The 24,665-nt window shown below is 48.4% G+C and overlaps 3 protein-coding genes across 3 annotated transcripts in view; 1 reads left to right on the top strand and 2 right to left on the bottom strand.

The window, feature by feature from the left end:
* Positions 1 to 617: 617 nt before the first annotated feature.
* Positions 618 to 6,125, top strand: PRADC1 (protease associated domain containing 1). Its single transcript, XM_049785113.1, has 5 exons — positions 618 to 746; positions 3,934 to 4,034; positions 4,676 to 4,785; positions 5,225 to 5,392; positions 5,614 to 6,125. Exons 1-5 carry the CDS (start codon positions 680 to 682, stop codon positions 5,732 to 5,734), a joined length of 567 nt encoding a protein of 188 aa, XP_049641070.1. The 5' UTR covers positions 618 to 679; the 3' UTR covers positions 5,735 to 6,125.
* A 637-nt stretch (positions 6,126 to 6,762) lies between these two features.
* SMYD5 (SMYD family member 5) lies at positions 6,763 to 20,806 on the bottom strand. The gene is made up of 13 exons (XM_049785066.1): positions 20,700 to 20,806; positions 14,655 to 14,763; positions 13,678 to 13,817; positions 12,941 to 13,062; positions 12,521 to 12,590; positions 11,717 to 11,821; positions 10,924 to 10,986; positions 10,730 to 10,800; positions 10,361 to 10,467; positions 9,758 to 9,814; positions 8,781 to 8,875; positions 8,164 to 8,234; positions 6,763 to 8,050 (listed from the first exon to the last, which is right to left on the bottom strand). Exons 1-13 carry the CDS (start codon positions 20,793 to 20,795, stop codon positions 7,915 to 7,917), a joined length of 1,242 nt encoding a protein of 413 aa, XP_049641023.1. The 5' UTR covers positions 20,796 to 20,806; the 3' UTR covers positions 6,763 to 7,914.
* Positions 20,807 to 23,412: 2,606 nt separating this feature from the next.
* NOTO (notochord homeobox) overlaps positions 23,413 to 24,665 on the bottom strand; it is a 5,712-nt gene continuing 4,459 nt past the window's right edge. The window contains exon 3 of the mRNA XM_049784567.1: positions 23,413 to 23,562. Coding sequence (XP_049640524.1) covers positions 23,413 to 23,562 — 150 coding nt within the window. The remainder of the gene's footprint in view (positions 23,563 to 24,665) is intronic.

The following is a 24,665-nucleotide window of genomic DNA, read 5'->3' on the forward strand; positions in this document are numbered from 1 at the left end:
AAAAAAGTGGTCCCTAGGAGGGCCTGCGAAAGAAGGATGGTTGGAAGGAGTCAAATCTTGACGGTGAGTGGCAGCTTCAAGAAGGACAGATCAGGGGTTTGGCGAGATAGCATGGAGGTAAAGCGTTTGCTTTGCCTGCAGAAGGTTGGTGGTTCGAATCCCAGCACCCCATATAGTCCCCCGAGCCTGCCAGGAGCGATTCCTGAGCGTAAAGCTAGGAGTAACCCCTGACTGCCGGGTGTGACCCAAAAAAAACAAAAAACAAAAATAAAAAAGGATAGATCAAAAGCAAGTCTCCTTGCAAACCCGAGGCAATCTCCAATTCCATCCACTCCCCACGCCCGGCTGTCAAACCAGGACCTGGGACAGCCCAGTCCAAGCAAATGCGAAACAGGCGGGGCGGACGGGGGAGGGGTTGAGTATGAACCAATCAGCGCTCTGCTTCACTTCCCTCAACCAATAGGAAGCGGGCTGAGGGACCGAGGCGGGACGTGCAGTTACGTTAGCAAGCCAGAGAGCCAATCAGCCGTGGGCCTCCTTCCCGGCCACTTCCTATTGGTCAGAGCGGGCCAGTGGGCGGGAGGCGGCGGCAGCTGTCAGGCTGAAGTCCGGACGGCGACGCGCGCGGCGGTTGAGGGGCTGGAGGAAGCGCGGCGCCGGGCCGGGCCGGGCCCTGGAGATGGTCCTGGGTGCCGCGGGCTGGTGTTGTCTCGTGCTCTGGCTCCCCGCGTGCGGCGTGGCCCATGGTGAGCGGCGGCATCGGTCGGGGCTGCGCGCCTCTGGGGCTGGGGTCCACGGGTCACCTTGGGGAACCCCGCGAGGTCTGGGCAGGGCAGGGCCGGGGTGGTGGTGGTGTTGGCTCCCCAGTCCTTTGAATTCACCTCCCCACCCCACGCCATCCACCGTCCACCTGGTTGGGACTCTGGCTGCTAAGGGGGTGACCAAGAGGAGTGAGGGACTGGTAGGGTTTAGTACAAGCTCTGTAGCGTAGCACTCTCTTACTGGATGGGTACATACATTCCTACCTGTGGGCAGACACACAACCTGTTTGCACCCACACAAGCAGAAACATGCATCTGCACCCGCTTCTGTGAGCACATATATTCTACACACACACACACACACACACACACACACACACACACACACACACACCCTAGTTTTCAAAGATCAGCTGATAGGAGGGACTGGTAGGGTTTAGTACAAGATCTGTAGAGTCGCATTCTCCTACTGGATGGGAACATACATTCCTACCTGTGGGCAGACACACAACCCGTTTGCACCCACACAAGCAGAACCATGCATCTGTACATCCACTTCAGGGAGCACATACATTCTACACACACCTCTAATTTTCAAAGATCAGCTGATAGGAGGCCAGACAAATGTGTGTAAGCACAAGGGGGAGTTTAGTGTTAATCCAGAAGGCTTCTTGGGAGTGTATGTGTGTGGGAGTGTGTGTATATCTGATAGGAAATATCTACTCTCAGAAACATAAAATAATCTGGCACTAAGGCAATAGAACACTTAGATTAGGTTGCTAGCGTAATATCTGATTTGGGCAGTAAACAGAGACAACTGAAAGCCACATTCTTTCCTAACCGTAGCACATAAGAGTGGCTTAGTTTGTTGCCTGACTATTGGGCCCGTCTGTAGAAGCAGTTTCTATTTATTTTCTCTGGGTTAAGGAAACTAGCATCTTGAGTCCAGGTAAAACAACATTTTGCTGAAGAGAAGTTTCCACACATCAAGTTTGGTTGTTTTGTTCTTTTTCCCAAGTGTGGTGGGACTAGAAATAGGAGTTCATTCATTTAGCTTTTGTTTTATGGGTCACACCTGGTGACACTAGGGCTTTCTCCTGGCTCTTAAGTTCAGGTATTACTCCTGACAGGGTTCAGGAATCCTGGTTGGCCACATGCAAAGCAAGCACCTTGTCCATTGTACTATTTTCTCTAATCACCTCATTTTTCACTCAGCACCCACTATCTCCAAGCCACCATTTTAAGTAGTGTGGATACAGCATACAAGGAAACTATAAACTTGAGGCCCTTGCGAAGTACAAACAGTAAATAATGAATTGTTAGAAATCATGTTAACAACATCACGGGAGAAAAAGTACATTTTGAAGAGGCATGAGTGGAGAGCCCACCAAAGGGTAGTTTTCTTTGAGAAAATGAAATTTATGACCTAATATGTGTGTACTTAAAAATTTATTTTGGGGGACCAGAGAGATTGTATGTCAAGTAGAGCATTTGCTTGCAGCTGATCTGTGTTGAATCTCTATAGCATATGATCCCCAGATAAGCCCTGAGCACCACTAATAATTATTATTGTTATTATTTTGGGAACCAGAACAATAGTACAGAAGAGAAAACACTTGCCTTGCATGCAACAGACCTGAGTTCAATCCCTAACACCATGTATGAGTCTCCAAAGCCCCACCAGATGTGATCCTTGAGTGTTGAGGAAGGAATAAATCCTGAAAACAACTGGGTGTACTCCCCCTAAAATATTATTGGAGCCACATCCAATGTACTTGAGGCAACATGTAGTATTGGGAATTAAACTCAAGCCTCTCACATACAAAGCATATGCTCAGCCCATTGAATTAACTCTCTGATCTGAAGTTACATCCCCACAGATGGTAGGAATAAACCAAGTAAAGATAAAGTGGTAGGGTTGGAAGGTGGGAAGGAGTAAGTCTATGGGCTTAAATGATTCAGAGAAGTAATAAAACAAAAGGTAGCAGGTGGCTTGAAGTTAGGAGGAATGGTGGTTGGGGCAGTAGCAAAGAGCTGGATGAGGCTGGCTTTGCAGGTCATAATTCAAACTTTAAATTTTACATGAAAAGGAAGTAATTGAGAAGGTCTAAAACCATGGAATGAACATGATCATAATTATTTTAAGACACTTTAAGGGAGCTGCTGTAGAATAGTTGATAGGATAGTTGATAGGGTAAGATGCTTGCTCTACATGCAGCCAACCCAGGTTCAATCTCTGACAGCACCCCATATGGTTGGTTCCCTGGGCCCCATCAAGTGATCCCTGAGCTGAGAGCCAGGAATAAGTCTAGCACAGGTGGATACCCCAAAGCAAAGACTTTTTCTTCTTCAGTTTTGGGGCCACACCTGGCAGTGCTCAGGCATTAGTCCTGGCTCTGCACTCAGAAATTGCTCCTGGAAGACTCAGGGGACCATATGGGATGCCAGGGATCGAACCTGGGTCCGTCCCGGGTCGGCCACGTGAAAGGCAAACATCCTGTTGTGTTATCGCTCCAGCCCCAGCAGACATTTTAAGGAGAACAAGAAGATGGCTTATTGGCTTTGAGTCACTTGCCCACATGTAAGGATGCAAGTTCAAATTCCTCCTGCATAGCAGGATGGCACCGTGACAGCTCAGATATTTGGGATCCCTTTTGACAAAGAGCCCAGAGGATGAGTCAGTGGTTTAAATGCAAATAAAAGCATTTAGGACAAGTGAACTTAATCTCATAAATTTAAGCTATCTTGATTTGTGCCTAAGCTCCGCTGTCTGGGGAGAATTGGTGAGTGAATTAAAAAAAAAAAAAGACATTCTAAGATTTCTGACTGTTATTTTGGGAATAGACATCAAGGACACAAAGGCACATAACTGGAAATGATAGTGACTGGGTCCAGAGTACACTTTGTACCCAGGCTGCCATATCTCCAACTTGAAACTCTCAGGTCTACTGAAAGATGAATTGACCCTAAAAAGAGACCTATGTAAGCAGCAACTAGAAATCTCAAGGGCATCAACTCTATCCTCCTTACAGCAGTGGCCATCTATCACATCCACCTGACTGCTGAATTGGCCCACATAATAGTTGTCCCAATTGAAGACATGTATGGCCTGTGGCCAAACTTCAACCAGATTTGAATCTGAGCCTTTCATCTATTACCCTTTTTTTCCCAGGCTTGCGCATCCATGATTATTTATATTTTCAAGTCCTGAGTCCAGGAGACATCCGATATATCTTCACAGCCACACCTGCCAAGGACTTTGGTGGTATTTTTGTAAGTTCAGGAGGTCCCCTATCTCTGATCATATCCCATCTTTTCCCCAATAAGCCCAGGTGACTCTGTCATTCTTCAGCTAGTACCTGAGTTTCAGGATAGGGGCTACACTGTAGAAAGGACTTCCTGCCGAGTATAATACACAGCTGGCCACCAGAGAGGGGCTTTCCTGAGTTATTAAAAAAAAAAGACAACAACCAAGGATTCTACTCTCTCTCTCTCTCTCTTTTTTTTTTTTTAGTTTTTGGGTCACACCTGGCAGTGTTCAGGGATCACTCCTGGCAGGCACGGGGGTGGAGGGGTGGGAGTGGAGGGGGGATCATTTGGGATGCCAGGATTTGAACCAATGACATGCATGAAAGGCAAATGCCTTACCTCCATGCTATCTCTCCAGCCCCCTCTACTGGCTCTTAACTTCAAAATGGATGGCCTAAATGACTTAACCCATTTGGGGTCCACACCAACTTGCGTGGAAAGGCAGGATGAGGGTGAGCAATTGCACAAGCCTCTGGGCAGAGGAAATAAATGCCCAATTATCCAGCCCATGAACAGTGCTCTATGGTATCTTCACATCCTGTGCCTAGCTGCTGAATGGAATTGCCAGCCCCCACCTCCTTGCATGCGTATCTTTTGTCTTTCAGCATACAAGGTATGAGCAGATCCATCTTGTTCCCGCGGAACCTCCCGAGGCCTGTGGGGAACTCAGCAACGGTTTCTTCATCCAGGACCAGATTGCTCTGGTGGAGAGAGGGTAAGTAGTGCTTGGTACAAGAGGAGGGCAGGAAGAGGGGCAGACTCTGCACAAGTGTTAGTGATGATGCTTGAAATGATTCCTCTCTTAAGGTCTTTCAGAAATGCTTTAAAGTAATACTTGTCTTTTGGGGCCATAGTGATAGCATAGTGGGTATGTGGAGGGTGCTTACCTTGCACATGACTGACCCAGGTTCAATCCCTGGCATCCTATATGCACCCTGAAGCACCAACAGGAGTAATTCCCGAGTCCAGAATCAGGAAGAACCTGAGCATCCATAGGTATAGCCCAAAGCAAAACAAAACAAAAAATATATATACTTGCCTTTGGGCCATTTATTTGAGTCTTATAAAAGTCAATGGTCCTTTCATCCTTGCTTAGGTATGAGAGTTGGTAGCTGGGACAGTTTTTCCTTTGGTCTCATTCCCACCTCTTCCAGGGGCTGCTCCTTCCTCTCCAAGACCCGGGTGGTACAGGAATACGGCGGGCGGGCAGTGATCATCTCTGACAATGCAGTTGACAATGACAGCTTCTACGTGGAGATGATCCAAGACAGTACCCAACGCACAGCTGACATCCCTGCCCTCTTCCTGCTCGGCCGAGATGGGTGAGGGTTCTTTGTCTTTTGCTGTATCAGCACCAGGCTGGATGCCTTGACTCAGGGAGGTTAAGGGTAATCATTGGTCCCTTCCCACAGCCTTATCTTGGGTGGCCCAGTTGGAGGGTAACAAAAATCCTTGGGTTCTGGAACTCCCAGAGTGATGAGGACAGTGAGGCATGATGGGGTGCTGAAAGTGACCATCACCACCTCTCTTCATGCCCTCCCAGCTACATGATCCGCCGCTCCCTGGAACAGCATGGGCTGCCATGGGCCATAATTTCCATCCCAGTCAATGTCACCAGCATCCCCACCTTTGAGCTGCTGCAGCCGCCCTGGACCTTCTGGTAGAAGAGTTGGTCCCACATTCCAGCCATAAACAACTCTGGGCTGGGAAGAGGAAACTCAGGCGTTCTTCTGTTTGAACTTTGAGAAGGGGGACCAGGCTGGGGCCTGGGTATACTACGGAGAGTCACCCACTGCCCTTCCCCTTTCCGGCTCTCAAGGGATTTTCATGCTATGGGAAGAAGCACCAGACCCCAGACCAGCATTTCTGTTTAGAATCTGAAACAAAAGACAGTGACCTAAAGGTCATCTGTGACCTATCAAATCCCTTGTGGTCTCCCCAACTAGGATCGCCTCATTATGTTCTTCAGCAGCTGCTGGACTGGTTTAAGGAGCTGGTCTCTGGGGATTCAAGAACTCCCCCTGACTTTTTAGCAATAAATTACCTCTCATCAGGCTTGTGACTGTGTCCTAGAATCAGAGCACTAGGGGCAGGAGACCACTCAACTGCTCTCATGCTCTTGTTTTGAGGGGAGGACACAGAAGCCAAGGGGATAAATTAGCTCAAGATTCTCCCAGTGGTCCTCAAACTACGGCCCGCGGGCCACATATTGTATTTGTATCTGTTTTGTTTCTTCATTGCAAAATAAGATATATACAGTGTGCGTAAGAATTCGTTCATAAGTTTTGTTTTTACTATAGTCAGACCCTCCAATGGTCTGAGGGACAGTGAACTGGTCCCGTTTAAAAAGTTTGAGGACCCCTGCACTGTCTAGGCCCACTGCTGACTACTCAGATCCTCAGACAGCCTCTGGTCAAGAGCTCAGGAAGCCATTGTTCAACCTCGGGAAGATCTTGTATCCTAAGATAGGAGATCCATAATAGTCCTTGAACACACACACACACACACACACACACACACACACACACACACTGCCCAGTCTAACCACCCATCTCCTGAGAACACACACACACACACACACACACACACACACACACACACACACACTGCCCAGTCTAACCACCCATCTCCTGAGAACTGTGCCCCAGATGACCAACTAACCCACTCTCCCTAAGGCAATCCTGCAAAGACCTATCACCACTCATGTTTTATTGAGAATAGTGGACAGGCAGGGAAGGAGGGGAGCTGGCCACTGTAAAGAAGAATGGACCCAACTGGCCAGGCAGACAGGTACCCTCCACGGGAGTGTGGCAGGCTCGCAAGGCAGGAGAGAGGGAATTCTGAGTAACAGGCTGTAATTCTCACAGCATCCAACCCCAAGACTGAAGGATTAGTGCTGATCTGGGAGAGAAGGGCACAGTCAAGGCTGATCTTGGAGAAGCTCATCAGCTCCTCTAGGTTCCTGAAGTCAGTGCTCCTCTGTGGATGTCCTCGAGCCCAGGAGGGCCTCCTGTGGATCATATTAAACTGGTCCTAAAGAGCAGCCTGAACAAAGCACAGAACCGCCATCTCCTTATCTCGGTCATGCTGCACACTGGGGACAGAGATGAGGAAGGGAAAATGATGTCCCTGCAGGGCCCCCTCCCCAAGGAAAGCATGGCCTGAGACCTCCCATCCTCCACAGGGCCAGTCACGGTGCCAGAAGCAAGGCACAAAGTCAAGAGTCTAGTCTGCACCGGGGTTCAATGCTAATACCCAGATGTCAAACAGGAGGGTCAGGGTGGGAAGAGGGAGGTTACCCCTAGCCCCATGTCCCCTGGCACAAAGCTGTAATGGAAAGTGCCCTGGAACCCAGATTCTCCTTTTGGGCCCTCACAGCAGTGCTCTGGACAAGCAGCTGCTTTATCAGCTATGATAGTGAGAGATCAGGACAGTGAAGGGGGCCCAAGTCCCCTTCCTTCTTCAGTGAGGTCAGCTGCTTGCCATTGCCACTTTGTTACCCTTCAGTAGCAGGTGGAAAGGGAGAAGCTGCATGGAACAAGGCCCTGGAGCCAGGAAGAAACACTGCTGGGCCCTGACATGGCTCCAGCCATTCTCTTCGGGAGGAAGAGTTCCGAAAGGCTCAGTGACAGTTCCGATCCTAACACTTGGCAGCAGTGTCCAGGGCATGAGGTCAGGCAGGGGACAGGGGGCCTGGGATCCAGCCTCCATCCTACCACCCTGCAAAAAACAGAGCCAGAAGGAAAGCAGGCAGCAGGAGAGGGGGACTCCTTCCAAGCCTCCTCTCTAGGGGAAGACCACTCTCCCCATGTTGGAGAGAAGAGCCCCTGCAGGCAGGGCACCATCACACATCGGTCATCTCATCCCCCAACTCTGCATCTTCCTCCTCCTCTTCGTCATCGTCCTCCTCTGAGGTCACATTAGGTTCATCAGCCTCTGCCAGGCATTTGGGGCAGGAACAGACAAACAGGTAATTCTCCCTGTGGGGGGGTGGAGGGAGAGGGTGGTGTTGAGGATGAAGAGGGAGGTAGCCACCAGGACGGGGGTCCCAAGCCCAGCTGCTACCCACCCACCCCACCTCCAAGGCCGGCACCTGAGGATCTTGTGACGGCTGTGACGGCTACGCTCCCGCTGACAGCAGTCTAAGTAGCTGATACAGATTTCCTAGAGGGCGGAGGAGGGACGAGGGACAGGTGTGTGCTCGCACACAGTGGGAGAAGACCCCTCAGCACTCCCAGAGGAGACACCCTGAGCCACTCGCCCATATCCTTCAGTAGCAGACTGCCTGAGTCCAAGGTGACATTCGACCCAGGTAACAGTTGTAGGAAGCCAGAGACTTAGGTATGTTGAGCTTAGGGACAGCCTTGGTGCCAGGCGAGTCTGTCAGGCTCCATGTCCTGTGCTTAGGCCCTGGCACCATAGAGAGCCCCCTCCTGCTTCTTTAGATACTGCATATCTGTGGATCTGAAGGTGGTTGGCATTGGATCTGGGCTTCTAGCTGCTTCTCAAACACTGCTCTGAGGCTTTCTGGAGTGTCACTTTTTTAACCACATGGGGTTAGGGCAGACCCTGGGCTCATTGGTTTGAGGCATTGGGGGGGGGGGGCCGCTTAGGGCCAGCAAGACATGGGGTCAGTGGTGCCGCTTCCCCCAGAGAATACTCACAGTACTCAGTGCCCACATATCCCCATAGCACCAGGCCTCCCCTCACCTCTCCTGGCTTAATATCCTCCAGGGCGGTGATATGCAAAAGGAAGTTGTTTTCTGGGAAGGAGGTCTCTGCATTGGGGACGCAGCTGTGGTTGCCTGGGTGGTGAGAGGCAGGTCATCAGGACTGCTGAGAGTAATGGCTTTCACCCCGCTCTCACCTCCTTGTCCTTTGGTCCCTGTTCCTGCCCTGCAGATTTTGGCACACAAGTTCCTGGACTCCCCATCCAGTGTGCTTCCCTGCATACTGCAGCAGACAGGCAGCCGTGCTTCCCACTTCCTTCCTCTTTTTTTCCTTCCTCTTTTTCTTTTTTCCACCATATGCAAGGTAAACACTTTGCTTTTATATAATCATCATTTTTTGTCCAATCCCACCCCAGCACGGAGCATGGATCCCAGAGTAATTTCAAATCTGCATATCCCCAGGTCTGTTGCTACTTATGTCCACAATGCCCACTTGGTTTTCAGTGTGGGGAAGAGAGCGGCAAAGGGGTGGCCATGCCAAACCATTTCCCTCAATCTTGTGCTCCTGAATATCTGATAACGGCTGAGCCTGGCCCCTGAGAACCACATCTGGGGTAGAGTGCTTTCTGAGCTGAAAGAAGGGTTTGCAGTGAGGAAGCAGAGTGGAAAGTTTCAGCTGGCTCTGCCCCTCCTCCCACTAGGATCCTGAGAGTCTCCTGGGCTCTCCTGAAACCTCCTCCTGAATATCACGGAGCAGTAGTGCTGCAAATAGTGCCCTTTTCAAGAATCAGAGCTCTGGACTTTGTCTCAGCACATGGCCTGGCTCCCTGGAAGATTTTATTATAGACCCATATTAAGACAGGTGCAGTCCAATGACTGAAAAAACTATGAAATACAAAGGGTTAAAGGAAATCCCAAAGAAGTTCAAAACTACGACAACTCCACTATCCTAGAAGGGGTCAATAAAAGGGGCAAGGGTCAATGATGAAAGATGAACTACTCTTAAAGCAGACTTACAGCAACTTTGAAGCACAAACAAGCCAGATCCTTCACAGTTCAGAAACTCGCCTGTGGCTGTAAGAGTAACATGCAGGTGTTATTCTACCCTTTTTATAGGTGGGATAAAGAAAGCTCACAATGACATATCCTGGTTCTACTGTCCTGCCAGCCTACTAAACATACCCAGTCCCTACTATTTTACCTGGATCTACTTCTCCAAGGCATGAGTTTTGCTTTTCGTTTTTTTGCTTGGTTGTTTTGTTAGTTTTTGTTCAGGGACCACACCCAGAGGTTTTAAGGGGTTGTTCCTGGCAGGCTTGGGGGACAATATGGAATGCTGGGGCTCAAACCTGGGTCTGCCATATGGAAGGCAAACACTGTACTCCAGTGTACTTGCTCTAGCCCCAGCACTCTGTCCAATCCCACCCAAGCATAGGGCATGGATCCTAGAGTAATTTCTAATCTGCATATCCTACAGACAGAACTGAAGTTCTACCCCCTACCCCACCCTTCCCTTACATACAGGGATTCCTGATCCCTGTTCCTATGTGTCTTCTAAGTAAAAGAACTGGTAGGAGGGAGGTGGCAGAAAGAAGACAGGGAAAGCTCCAGCTCACCAACCTGACTCAATGTCCTTGTACAGCTGATCAATGAAGGTGTCCAGCTTTTCACGGTCTGGAGGTTTCAGCTCCAGAGCATCGCAGGCATGAACCCATTGGCTGAGGGAGCTGGGGGGGAACCAGGCAGCCATAGTTAGAGAGGAAGGGCTCAGCTCATAGGTCTCTTCAACTCTAGGCAAGCTAAGCCTATTCTCTAGGTTGGGGGTCTATCTTCCCCAGCATGCCAATGTCCCCAAGAGTAGGCTCAGTCTTTCTGAACCCAGTGACCAGAGACACTACCTCCAACTCCCTCTACTTAAAAAGACCTGGGTTATCTCTCCCCCAATCCCTGAGGAATACACCCAACAGCTCTGGAATATTTTTTCCTTACCTGGTCCCAATTCCTTGGCCATTGGTCCCAACAAGAGCAAAGAGTGAGCGGAATCCATCTGGAGTGAACCACTGTGGGCAAGAGAGATGTGCTCAGGCTCTGGCGAAACTGTTCTGAGCAAGAGAAACTCATTCACTTGTTCCTGCAGACCTTGTGTGCCTACAAGGCTACTGGGCCACCTTCCCCAGGCTCACCTGACTCAGCGCTTCCTCATAAAGTGCTTCTGTGAAGAGTCTCCTCAGGAGTTCCAACTGGCCCTGGGTTGGGAAAGCAGAGAGAGGTGTGTACCTCAAGAGAGCTTTCCCATCCCCACCCAAGCAAGGCCCAAAAGGTGAGAAGGAATGCACTCTCCCTAGGGGCAGAGGAAAGCACAGAGATCCACATCTTCTGAGAGTTCAAGGATTTACCTGACTTCACAGTCGAGGGAAGTGACACCCCAGCTTCACCCTGCTCCCAGCACATTTTACCAGTGGCACTGAGAGAGATGAGTTTTGAACGTCCATCCTTCCCACCACCCTCCAGGCTCCCAGACCTGGCCTGTTTTCCTCCTTTCCCCCAAATTTGAAACAGGAAGACATACTCTAGATACTATGATACACATGCCTCCCCTTGCAGCAGGTTCCTGCATGGAGGGTTGCTGAACTTCTGGAAAGGGTGTCACCCATGAGTGGGGCGCCTGGACACTTGCCGACACCATACTATTTTTCACTGTTTCTGACCCTATGAATCAACCCTCCACTCCTTACTACACTTGCTTTGCCTGCTGCTGCCCTATCTGGGATTCCGGCCTTCTCACATCAGGGCACCCTAGTCCTCCTTCCCAATTTTAGGTTTGTGTTAGATCAAAAAGTTAAATAGCATTGTGATCACTCTCGGGTCCCAGGATAACTCTTTTTCATGGTGGGAAAGAGGCCAAATGTGATGGTCCCTTGGGTAGCCCCAGAACAGCTCAGGAGATGGGAGAGAGGGTCAATGGAGAAGACAGACCTTGAATTTGTCCCCCAGGAGTTTGTGGACAATTTCTTCCTCCTCATTGGCTGTTTTGTTACAAAACTGGGAGAAGAGCCGGATCCAACGATCCTTATCCTTAGCCTGCAATAAGCAAAACATCCTTCAAGGTCATGTTCAAGCATCCCACATTGAGGGTTCACCTGTACTCCTGCCCTTGAAATCCCTCCCACATGGAAAGGGTAGTCTAGGTCTTAGGAAACACTCCCACCCTGGCCCCTTCTCAAGCTAGACAATTGGACAGTGCTAGGGAAAACTGAATGAGGCTGAGCAGCAACAATATATATATATATATATATATATATATATATATATATATATATATATATATATATACAAGGATTAAAGTAGACTCTCTCTTGGGGGTCTGGGGAGACAGTTCAATGGGCTGGGTGCATTTCTGCTTGCAGGAAGCCCAGGTTCAATTTCTAGCACCACATGGTTCCTGGAGCACCAGCTAGAGCAACCCCCCCCCCCAGACTCCCACCCCAGCATTGATGGGCATGGCCTCCAACAAAGTAGATTCTTTCTCCTTATGTAAGAGACACACCTGAAAAAAAAAAAGGTGCTCTAATTGCGGAAATAGCCATTGCACAAGAAGCCACTGAGAGATTTGTCCACACACAAGATGCACCCTTGGCCACTCCTATGACAGGGAATGAGCCCTTATCTCTTCACAAGCCCAGGAGTAACCCTGCGTGCAAGCCCAGAACTCCACTAGGAAATGGCAGCCAAGGGGTGGGTGAGGGAGTCAGCTCCCTGTGGTGGGCCAGGCAGGCTCACCTGCTTCACAGTGGCCACCATCCGGGCCATCAGCATGATGCTGGCCGTCTCAGGGGGGTAGTGGACACTCCTGGTGGGGGAAGGGGAGAAAAAGGTTTAGCCTGGGCATTCCTTCACCAGTCTCCAGGTTGGAAACCTACTTTGATTACCATAGAAAACCCTTTCTACAGATCCTGTTTGTTTCCAAAGACAGAAAGTCATGAACCATGATGTGCGTGGGACTTTACAACCTGGTGGGCATTCAGAGGGCTTCGTCTGGGAATGTGTAAGATGCTGAAGTGGGTGAGATTGTTCAAAGTCAAGACTTATGAGAACAGAGGAAAAATCTGGGAAACAGTAATGGAAGAGACAGCATCCACTGAACCCAGACAGGTGGGCAGCAGGGAAGGATGTAGGAGAGAAGGTGGAAAGGTTACCTACCTCCAGGCTTCCTGCAGTTTATTGAGAGGATGCAGGGGGTCATCCTGGGAAGGGCCTGGGCATAGGACCCGGTGGTACTGCTCAGCGGCTGCCCGTTGGCATTCTGCACTGCAGTACATCACCTGTGGAGAGGGCAGTGCTGAGATCTGCCCTTTAGCAAGGCACATACAGCCACGGCCCTTATATCCGTGGTGTGTTTTTGTAGTGTTGGGATCCAGCTTCACATATGCCAAGGCAATTTTTCTGCTGCTGCATTCCATCCCTGCCATTCTGACAGGCAGTGGGCATTCCCAATGTCCTAAGGGGGTACTTTTGGCACTGGGGGTGGAACCTGAGGCTTCTGCATGGAACTGTAGCCCTTGGAACACTTCCCCAGCTCGGAACTCACCTCTCTAATTGCTTTCCTGCCATACCTGGCTTGAGTAGCAGCTCAGGGGTATCATGACAGGAAAATAAAATCACAATGTATTCTGGACGCATGTGAGAAGGGCCCTCAACCCAAATCGAACACCATGGGAAAGAAAAAGCTTAAAAGCTTTTCAGATGGAAGAGCCTTCTTTGGACCCCCAGGAAGAGAGGAAACTCCCATTCAATCTGTTTTCTAGACAACAACACTGGGTCAGGGAGGATGAAACTGGAACCATAACAGAACCTTTCTAGTGTGGTTCTCATGGGCCACCCTGGGTTTGCCCTCACAGCTGTGTCCCCAAAGGCTGCCCACCATCCCAGGTGCTCACCTGGCAGTGAGGGCAGAGCTGGTGGAGGTCCTTACGCACAGTACACAGCTCGGGGTGAGGCAGCACCTGGCCAGGTTTCCCCGTCAGCCTCTGTGCATTCTCCTCCGCCTTCTCCAGGGCCCGTAGGCAGTGGTCACAGGCTGAGGGCGAGACAGTCACCACAATCAATGTCAGTGCCCGGAGAGATGGGCCACAGCAGTCTGTCATAGCAGAGACCCAGGGCTAGACTAATGCCAGGCAAGCAGAAGGTGCTCAAAGTTTGCCAACTGAAGGTATAGCCGACTGTGCTGCTGAAAATAAGGAATAAACTTCACATGCATTCAAAGGTCCAGACTCCCTCTTCCACCCCTAGAGTCCTCACCCCTCCTGCTTTTTTCTCTGCTTTTATTTTATTTATTTTTGGGGGAGAGGGGCCACACCTGGTGATACTCAGGGGTTACTCCTGGTTATGTGCTCAAAAGTGACTCTTAGTTTGGGGAACCATATAGGACGCCAGGGGATTGAAATGCAGTCTGTCCTGGGTCAGCTGCGTGCAAGGCAAACGTCCTACCGCTGTGCCACCACTCCAGCCCCCTTTTCTCTGCTTTTAAATGGGGTACCATGGGGTTCCTCTCCCTTCCCACATTCTGAAACTGGCCCTCCTGTCAGTTTGTCCCTAGTCAAAAAAAGATGTTTAAAAGAAAAGGCACTATGCTGCAAAGATTAAGGGCATCTTACTTGCTCTGAACAACTCATCTGGCCTTTTGGATCATAGGGCTTGCCACCTCTTCTAGGGGCCCCACTTTGGAACGGAGTCCTTAAGCAAGATGCCCAGTCCCTTCTACCATGGACTGGGCTGTTCCCCCACTGTGGCCCATAGTGAGACAGAGATAGGGTTCCAGGCGAGGGTGTCCTGAGGATGTCCTTCCCACACCCAGAGATGGTGGCTCTCTGCCAAGCCAAGGCTGCTGGGCTGAGTAGTCAGGAGAGCTTTTCACCTCGGTACCGGTAAAGTGCATTCCACAGAAACTGTGCGGCCACCAGGGGCTGCTCTATGAAGATGGTCTCTCCCTTCCGGATCAGCTTGGTGGCAAAGAGCCCTTTCCCCTGGAGGGTAGAGAAGGAAGAGGATGGCCATTAGAGGAGAGGCAGACATAGTTCCAATGCTCCCAAGGATTATCACCTCCCTGCCAGGTGCTTCCCTTTCAACAGAGGCCTCTTGGGAAGGTCAAGCTGCTTGTCAACACCATCCAAAACTGCATCCTTGGGAAGTGCCTTTTCAGCTGCATTTCCTGCAGTTGTTCAGGACATGAGGACTGAGAAAGGCAGTGTATCAGGTCAGAGTCTGGGATCTCAGATTTCTCCAGGGAGTTTTTGGAATGGCCTGAACAGGGCCAAGGCTCAGGGCAGACTGAAGCCTCCTGCTAGGGAGGTGTTACTGACAGTGTGACCTCCCATCATCCATGTGCCATTCCAGGAACCTGGCAGTGATCATAACTCACCATGGGAGAATGGAGGCCTAGACTAGGGGAGAAGGTGCCCCAGAAGCCTTTTGTCAGCTTCTTGCACAGGACCTGGCACCCAACACAGATGTTAACTCTAAAAGAATGATTAACTCTATTAGACTGGCTGAAAACCTTTACCCTATTTTTATTTTATTTTTGTTTTGTTTTTAGGGCCACACCCAGCAGCACTCAGAGGTTACTCCTGGCTCTGTGCTCAGAAATTCCTCCTGGCAGGCTCAGGAAACCATATAGGATTCTGGAAATCGAACCTTGGTCCGTCCCAGGTCAGCCTACTGCTGTTCTAGCACTCTGGCTCCTGCTTCTCTTCTTTGCATGTCTTTCCTGATGAAAGGCAAATATTGCAATACCCATCAAGTAGTTTTAGGACACAAGGATCTAGTACAGCTCATGCGAGCTTGATTCTTTGGGCCTCCCTTGGGCTGACTCAAACACATGTACTGCCATCTTTCAAATAGTTAAGTGGATTTGGGAGACAGTTGGGAATCCTGACACTGGCCATGAAAGGCACTTACTCTTACTGCTTGTTTAGAGATAAGGAATAATGTCTTTGTCAGTACTGCGATGTCACATTAAGGGAGAGAAAAAAAATATTGACGGCAGTATTATGCCTTGCCACAGGTCTTCTAGTATTCTGGGTTTTCTTTCTTTTTTTTTTTTTTTTGTTGTTGTTGTTTTGGGTTTTTTTTTTTTTTTTTTTTTTTTTGGTTTTTGGGTCACACCCGGCGGTGCTCAGGGGTTACTCCTGGCTGTCTGCTCAGAAATAGCTCCTGGCAGGCACGAGGGACCATATGGGACAACCACCTTTGGTCCTGGATCAGCTGCTTGCAAGGCAAACACCGCTGTGCTATCTCTCCGGGCCCTGGGTTTTCTTTTAGCCATGGCACTCTCCTGCTGAAGGAGGCAAATTTGCCACAGTCAAAACAGCAGGGCTGATTGAACCAGGACAGTCCCTGAGCCATCCAAGATACACAGAACAACTGAGGAGGCTCTGAGAGCAGAGTGTCCTGCTGGCACTCACGGAGTCACTGGGCATCGCTTGGATGTAAAGCCAGCTATCTTCCTGAAGTCCCACCTCCAGCCCAGCAGCCCCTGGAACCCAAAATGGCAGAATAAAAATCGGGCTTTTTCCTAAGGAATGAAAAGATAGGAACATGGGGGTCATGTTATCTCTGATGATCTCATCTCATATGGATAAATATCAATCTCTCTCTCTGGAGAATCAAATGTAGAAATATTGAGCAATTACTCCTGAATGCTGCTGGGTTTGGTCAACTTCCCCTCACCCTGACAAAAGGGTAAAAAATTGAAATTGGGGGCCTGGACCAAAAGTGCAGTGGATAGGACATTTACCTTGCATTTGGCCAACCTGAATTCAATCCCCAGGATCCCAACTACACCTAGCCTGTCAGGTGTAATTCTTGATTGCAGAACCAAAATAATCTCTTAGCACCACTAAGTGTGGCTCCCAACCCCTCCCCTCCCAAAATCAGTTAGGTACCTGAGCAATAAGACAGCAGGTAGGGTGCTTGCCTTGCATACAGTCAACATAGGTTCAACCTCCAACACATATGGACCAATGGGAGTGAACCCTGAGCACACTGCTGGATGTACACCCCATAAAAGAAATAAAGTTTTTGGAGGGGATAGGGCAAGAAGGATAGTTCAAAGAGCTGGAGCACAGGCTTTGCATTTTAGAGCCTCAGGTTCAAATCCCAGAAACTTTTTGGATCCCCTGAGCACTGCTAGGAACAACTTCTGAGCATGTTCCAGAAATATTTCCCAAACACCTAAAATCAAACATACCAGCAAACCAGAGCTGTTCTATAAAAATCACTTCTTGTAAGAAACACAGCTCTAATTCACAGTACAAAGAAGCTAAGGTCAAAAATGAGTTCAAAAGAAAGGGCACAAACTATGGAGCTATTTGAGCTGGGGGAATGAGGTGCTATGACCACCACCCAGTGGTCACCTCTATTCTGAGATAGCATAGGGAGTGCCAGGGATTTAATCAATGTAGACTATAAAAAGGGAAAATACCTTATCCACTGTACTATCTCTCTGCTTCTTTGATTTGTGTGTGTGTGTGTGTGTTCTGGGGTCACACCCAGTATCATTAGCGATTTCTCTAGTGCTGCACTCAGGAACCACTCCTGGCAGTGTTTAGGGTACCATAGGGATGCCAGTAATTGAACAGTACATGTGTGCCCTACCCACTGCCTGCCTCTTCCAATTTGACAACACAAAACCAAAAAAAAAAACAAAAAACAAAAACCCACAACTTTTTGTTGTTTTTGTACTGTGTCCAGCAGTATTTAGGACTTACTCCTGGCTTTGCCCTCAGGAATTACTCCTAGGGGGTTCATGGGAGAGGTGTAAGAGATAGTACCAAAGTTGGCCACATGTAAGGCAAGTGCCTGACCCACTGTACTATAGCTCCAGCCCCTTTAAAAAGACCATTATAAAACTATAAGAGATATGGCACAGATGGTGAGACATGTTTGATCCTAGGCACTTCACGCCCCTGGAAAAGTAACAGAAAACAAAACTACAAAGAAATTCTATGATGACATAGTAAATTTTTATTTTTATTTATTTTTAAAACTTCATTGATTGATTAGCTTTTGGGTCACACCTAGCAGCACTCAGGGGTCACTCCTGGTTCTGTGCTTAGAAATCACACCTGGCAGGCTGGGGGACCATATGGGATGCTGGGAATAGAACCAGGTCCCTTCTGGGTTGGCCACATGCAAGGCAAATGCCCTACTGCTGTGCTATCTCTCCAGCCCGCATAGCAAATTTTTAAATGTTTACTAAATGGATGATTTTCTAAAAAAAAAGAAAATTTCAAAACTGATAGTGTAAAGGAAGAAAGCTTAGACTAACTAACAAGTAGCGCTTAAATCTGAATAGTGAGTGTTAGTATGGTATCTGGGTTGGAATGTACCATATTAAGGCCACATTTGTTGGTCATGTCCCTAGCATAGTAGTTGGTAAAACTTTTGAAACTCTTGCTGCCAACATCTATAGAAACATTAGAGTACTTAAATTATCTCAATGGTGAGGCCCTTAGTATCTATGGTTTCATGAGTCAACTATTAAAACTGAATAATTCTCACACTATTAAACTATGCAATTACAGGAAAAATGGAAAGCCTTCCCACTTAAGACAAAACAAAAACAACAAACATAAGCTTCTGATATCTGATATGATCAATACCTGAAGTAAGACAGCACAATGGGAAAAAAAGCACAAACTAATTTTACTTCAATACAGATGCAAAAAACTCAGCATCCTCCATCTCATCACCAAGGTGGAAGGGTATGAGATGCTCTTCTTTCAGCAGATCAGGTATAGGCATAGAAAGGGGAAACAATTTGTTCTTCCAGAGCTGATGTTTGAAGAAAGCTTGGACAGGTCAGCTGGACAGTGAGAGTGAGAGAGGTGATAAAGCAGGAAGGAAGAAGTGAAGAGAGGGGGAGAAAAGATGGGGGTGAGTGTTTAATAAAGGTGACGGTTAACAATATCCATCTACCCAGAGAATGTTAAAATTAAGACACCATCAATTCATGAGCCAACCAAGAGCTCTAGGGTCTCTGGCATGGAGATGATGATGTGAGAAGCTGAAGAGACCAAGAATGTAGAGGGCCTAGTTTATGCAATGAAGGAGACAGAACTCCTTGGGTCTCAGAAGTGGATCAGTGTGCCAAGACAAGTTTAGGATATGGAGCTGGATCAATATGAAAATGCAGAGCACAGAAAGATTACTGGGAGACTGACATCTTCTTCATCAATAACCAAGGAAGGATACCAATAGTCACCACACACGCTGAAACTTCCCTATCACCACACACTTAAACATTCCTTCATACTTGTCAGTAAGCAGTGAGATGTAAATGGGAAACAGTAACTGCATTTTGCCACATATCACCTGACAAAAATAATTAAGGAAATACTTGGTGTCAAAGAAAAATAATGATATGTAGAATAGAAACTGAGCTCCCATAGCTCTGACCTCAGGAAAGACAAGAGCAATAGTCTAGCCTTGCACCTAACCAACAGGGATTTCATCAATGGCACCCCTATGGTCCCTTGATCCCACCAGGTGTGATCCCTGAGCATAGAGCCAAGCGTAAGTCCTGAGCACTGCCGGGCATAGCCCAGCCCAGCCAGCCCACCCCCCCAGCCCCCCTCACCAGACCACTGGGCATAGCCCACCCCACCCCCACACACACACACCAGACCACCGGGTATAGCCCACCCCACATCACACACACACACACACACACACACACACACACACACACACACACACACACACACACACCCCAGGCCACTTGCACTCCACCCCACCCCACATCTCACACACACACACACCCACCCCAGGCCACTTGCACCCCACCCCACCCCACATCACACACACGCACACACACACCAGACCAGACCACTTGCTCTTACACACACACACACACCAGACCAGACCACTTGCTCTTACACATACACACACACCAGACCAGACCACTTGCTCTTACACACACACACACACACACACACACACACACCAGACCACTTGCTCTTAAACACACACACACCAGACCACTTGCTCTTAAAAATTAATGTGCACACACACAACCCAGACCATTTGCTCTTAAAAATTCATGCGCAAATAGGTCTGCTGCGATTGATTTACAGCTACATCAAAAAGCAATTTTTACAAATGTCATTTATATTTATTACCTCTCTGTACACTAAGCGCAGGGCTGAATGATTTTTACCTCCTTTCTTAACATGTGTTTCCAACTTTTCTTCGACAATTAACTTTTAAAACACAATCATTAAAACATATATATCACCTTCCTGTTTACCCCTGGAGGGCTTTAAATCTCAGTGGAGAGGTTCTTAGGTTCCTCGGTCCAAATTCCATACACTCCAAGGCCCCCTTAAAATTCCAGAGGCCGGAGAGATGGCATGGAGGTAAGCATTTGCCTTGCATGCAGAAGGGCGGTGGTTCGAATCCCGGCATCCCATATGGTTCCCCCGAGCCTGTCAGGAGCGATTTCTGAGCGTAGAGCCAGGAGGAACCCCTGAACGCTGCCGGGTGTGACCCCCCCCCCATAAAAAGAACAATCCCAGTCCTTCCCCCCCTCCTGCAAACCTTCAGTGCAGAGGGAACTAACTGCACCTCTCCTCCTCGCTCAGCATTCTCCAGGCCAAAAAGAGATGTACCCGGGACCCAGAGCAATGGGCCCAGCGCCCTGCCACACACCCTCAGTAGCACCAGTAGCACCCATGAAAGCGTCCCACCCATTCGGAGGGGTTCGGGGGCAGCGCACCACACCTCAGCGGCCTCGATCCACCTAGCAAAGAGGCGCTGCAGGACCACAGATCCCACAGCTAGCTGCCCAGTGCAGAACTGTGCCCCTTCGGATCCGGGGCAGGAAGGAGGTGCAGTGGGGCTTCCTCCAAGGCCCGATCGGGATGAGGCTTCCAGCCGGGCGGGTCCACCGCCCCTGCCTCACCTTGGCGCTGCTCACGAAACGGACTTCCACGGAGCCCCGGGCCCGGCCCGTCACGCCCACGCAGAAGGAGAACACGTCGCACATGGAGGCCGCCATCTTGGGCGCGCCTCCGCTCCTGACCCCTGACCCCTGACCCCGCCACGACCCGGTCGGGCTCGGGCCCGCCCCCTCCGGCCCCGCCCCCGGCGTGCGTGAGTGGCTGAGGCTCTGCGTGGGCATGCGAACTGGCCACTCCCAGCCTCTGCCTCGTCTGCGCATGCGTCGGCGTGTGAGTTTCCTCGCTTCCGGTGTGAGCCCGGCTACTTTTTTTTTTTTTTTTTTTAAGCGTACGGCTGCTTGGTCTTAGGTTCGTGTTTTCTACACGCTTGTGTTCCCTTTCAGTTCGTTTGCACCGACTTTTAATGGCGAGTTCATGGTAGTCCTTTTGTCTCTCTCTCCACTCGGAGGCCTGTTTTATTAAGTCCAGCGCTGTGGAGCACCAGAAAAAAATCAGCTCCATTGGATGGGAGCTGTGCTATGGCAGCTGGCCAAGCCTGAATCTGATCCTTGGCTTGTAAGACAAGCTCATACCCCTACCTGCCCATCATCGTCCTTCCAGATTCCAGGGCTAGATTTCCCCCCTGCTACAGGGCACAGGTAGGGAAGACAGGCTTAGTAAAGATTAAGATGGGCCTGTGCCTCTCTCAGACTGCCCTGGGGATAGATAGGGTACCTTGCAGCCTGGAGGGATGGAGATGTCCACAGCAGACTTAAGGACTGAGAAGTCATGAAATGGTGGGAGTGTTTATATGGAGCTTGTTCTCAAGGAGATAAAACAAGGCCTTCACCCCAACCCCACCCAAATGCAAAGCACTGACTTGTCACATCTATCCCCAAAGCCACACTTGATCTCAGTGTCATTATCCCCCAACTGATTCTGTGCTCCTAGAAAAGGGTTTGGTATCTACACTTGCTAAGGCTTTCTGGTGACTGGGTAGAGTTCAATAAATGTAGAAAATGTAACTTATTGTTGGGTCATTTTAAAGGAACAAAGGGAAGAGAGGAGGGAGAAACAAAATTGATTCCTTTGTTATTCCTTTAAGTTGACTTTGGGTCCAGAAGTATTCCCCTACCAGCAGACCCGAAAAGGGTTTTTGAAGCTGGACTCTGGCCTCCCTCAAGCCTGTGACCTGGTATCAAGGGTGGGCCATAGCCTTGGAGGCAGGTTGTTTTCTAAGGCGGTCTCTGTCCACGCCCCCCAGAAAATTCTGTGGAAAGCAGCTGGCAGTTTTGCTCTGTCTCACCACCAGGTGGCAAGTCTCCTTCCAGGGATCATTACAGAGTCTAAAAGACTTTCTAGATGGATACCTTCAGCATAGGCTGGCTCAAGAATGTGGAGCACTAAAGTTATTTGTTTTGGGTCACAACTGATGTTGGCCAGGGTATACTTCTGGCTCTGCACTCAGGGATAACTCCTGGGTGTGGTGGGGTCAAACTAAGTTGGCTATGTACAAGACAAGCAAGCATCCTATTGTTATATTGTCATCCAGGTCCATAGGTATGATTTTTTTAAATGCTTGTGAATGGGACCAGAGCAATAGCACAGAGGGTAGGGCACTTCACTTGCACATGGCCAACCTGGATAAAATAATACAGTGGGTAAGGTGCTTGTCTCAGATTCAATCTCTGTCACCACATATTGTCTTTTGAGTATCTCCAAGGACTGATTTCTGAACTCAGAGTCAAAAGTAAGCCCTGAGCATTAAGAGGTATAGCTGCCTCTCCCACTTATTGATGTAACCTGGGTTAGCTGTGCAAAGTTTAAACACCTTAATTAGGAAAAATAATACTGGTGGTATACATTCCAAAAAGATATATATATACATATATACATATATATATATATATATATATATATATATATATATACTTGGCTTCTTAGAAAACAAGCAGATTCCTGGGAAGGAAAGGAAACCACAGTCAGTACTGTAAAGGGGAGAAAATAGCTTTGTGTAGATACTGAAGTTTATGAAAACATGCCACTTCCATCAAAGAACAATTTTCTCTGTAGAAAAATAAAGAGGGAAATAATGGTGATCAAGGTAACATGTCTGGAGATAGCTAGGGCTGAGATCTCTAAGACAAAACAAGTAAATATTGGGAGCCCCAATGAGAGGAGGAAGGCCAATGGATTTCCCTTCCCTCTTCGTACTTCTGAACTCTACCATCTTCCATTGGAGAAACTTCTATGCACAGACATTGATTCAGGATGCTTCTTTATAGCCAGGCCAGCAAAGCCTTAACCCCTAAAGAAGCCAGAGCTGGTTTTGGCATCCTCCCAGGGTCAGAGGCCTATCAACTTCAATACCCACAACACATTCATCACTATGCTGACAGCAAGTGCTTTACAGATGTCATTTCATCTGTGGGAGGTCTATGTGATCAACACACCTATTATGTAGGTGAAAAAAGTGGCTCAGACACTCAGTGCAAGGACTTGTGCAAGGACAGATCTGAAGGCCAAGGTCTTTGCCCCTAACCATTAAATTATTCTAGCTAAAAGAAGTCCATATAGGAAAAGGAGCCTCTGCTTGATAGTTCATACTCCTCTGCTGCTCTTTGGCCTTGAAGAGGCTCTTCATTAGGATGTGGGACAGGAAATCCACATCTTCTTGGATAACTGCCTCCAAGAAGAATGAGTCTGAACAGCCTATGTTGTGCACTGTTCCAGTGCTCAGCTGTCCACACCAGAGTCTGCTTCATCTCTCTGAGTGCTGGTGCTGGAGGGCTCGTCTGGTGATGCACTCATGGCAGATTCTGCTGGTTGTTTCAGCCTTTGCTGCTTCTGATACTTGACCCGACGGTTCTGGAACCAGACCCTCACCTGGAAAGCAGTGGACAGATAAAAATGGGCCCAGCAGTTCCACCCCAACCCCCATACCTACTGTGCCCCCTCCTCTCTGGCTAAAATGTGCTCTACTTCCCAAGGGAAACATCTCCTCACAAACATTCTCCCTTATAATTAAAGTTGCCATTCATTCATCCAACTAGTGTCTTCTGAGCTCCAGGATAAGGCACCATCCTAAGTGATGGTATATTACTTAGTGGTGAGCATAAAGGAATAGTCCCTACCCTCTCAGAACTCACAATACATACTAGTAGTATTTTAGAGGAAGAGGTGACCAGGCTTACTTGCTGGTGGGTAAGCCTGGTGGGTAAGAGGAAGAAGAGGAGGAATCTAGAACAATTAGGTATTTCAAATAGTGGGACCATTTGTGGGGATTAGGAGAGACAGAAGATCAAGAATGGAAGTTTGTGTTTGTTAAGTGTTAAGTGTGGAGTCTTAAAGAAAAGAAAGATGGACTAAAGATACAGTGTGGGAGTCATTGGCTTTCAGATGTCATCAGTTGTGGAGAAAATGTTGAGATCACAAAGAGAAAAGTAGACTCACGGAGGGATTGAGAAGACTTGGTCAGACAGCTGGGAGAGAGACCAAGAGAGTGTGTCTCTTGAAAGCCAAAGGCTTCAATAGAGAGTTACTAACCCCCCTGATTCCTGCCAGGAGGTGAAATGAGGAAAGAACAGCATCTACTTTGGCAATACAGAAGTCTTGTAAGAGACTTCAATGATATTTCTTTGGAATGGAAAGAAATATTAGTATAGTAAGTCATAGATGAAAAGTGAGGATGTGGAGAAAACAAAGTTCCTGAGATGTTAGTCTTTGAAAAGAAACTTTAGGAATAGTTTAGTAGTTGGAGAAGCATATAGGATAAAGGGAAAGTTTATTACCAGTTTTAATATTTTAAGCTGTGAATACCTATTAATTTCACTGTCAGCTTATTTAGTATGAAAATCTATTATAAAGTTCTGCATTTATATTGTACGTTTTCATATAATGTGATTTCAAATGAGATTACTAGTCTCAGCACACAGGAGTAAGGCAATGGTTAAGGCCTTAGGGCCTGTCTTTCCAAAAGGTCTGATTGA

Source organism: Suncus etruscus, chromosome 12 (genome assembly GCF_024139225.1).
Source record: "Suncus etruscus isolate mSunEtr1 chromosome 12, mSunEtr1.pri.cur, whole genome shotgun sequence".
Taxonomy (NCBI): Eukaryota; Metazoa; Chordata; class Mammalia; order Eulipotyphla; family Soricidae; genus Suncus; species Suncus etruscus.

Bases quoted from the DNA above. Each gene is read 5' to 3' on its own strand.
- SMYD5 (XM_049785066.1), bottom strand. From the start codon at position 20,795: ATGGCGGCCTCCATGTGCGACGTGTTCTCCTTCTGCGTGGGCGTGACG. The intron at 13,063-13,677 runs GTGAGCACCTGG...CCCTCTCCACAG, and splicing joins AGCTCTGCCCTCACTGCCAG to GTGATGTACTGCAGTGCAGA. The intron at 10,987-11,716 runs GTCTGTCTTCTC...TTCCCAACCCAG, and splicing joins TCCTGGGGGACAAATTCAAG to GGCCAGTTGGAACTCCTGAG.
- PRADC1 (XM_049785113.1), top strand. From the start codon at position 680: ATGGTCCTGGGTGCCGCGGGCTGGTGTTGTCTCGTGCTCTGGCTCCCC. The intron at 4,035-4,675 runs GTAAGTTCAGGA...TTTGTCTTTCAG, and splicing joins AGGACTTTGGTGGTATTTTT to CATACAAGGTATGAGCAGAT. The intron at 4,786-5,224 runs GTAAGTAGTGCT...CACCTCTTCCAG, and splicing joins ATTGCTCTGGTGGAGAGAGG to GGGCTGCTCCTTCCTCTCCA.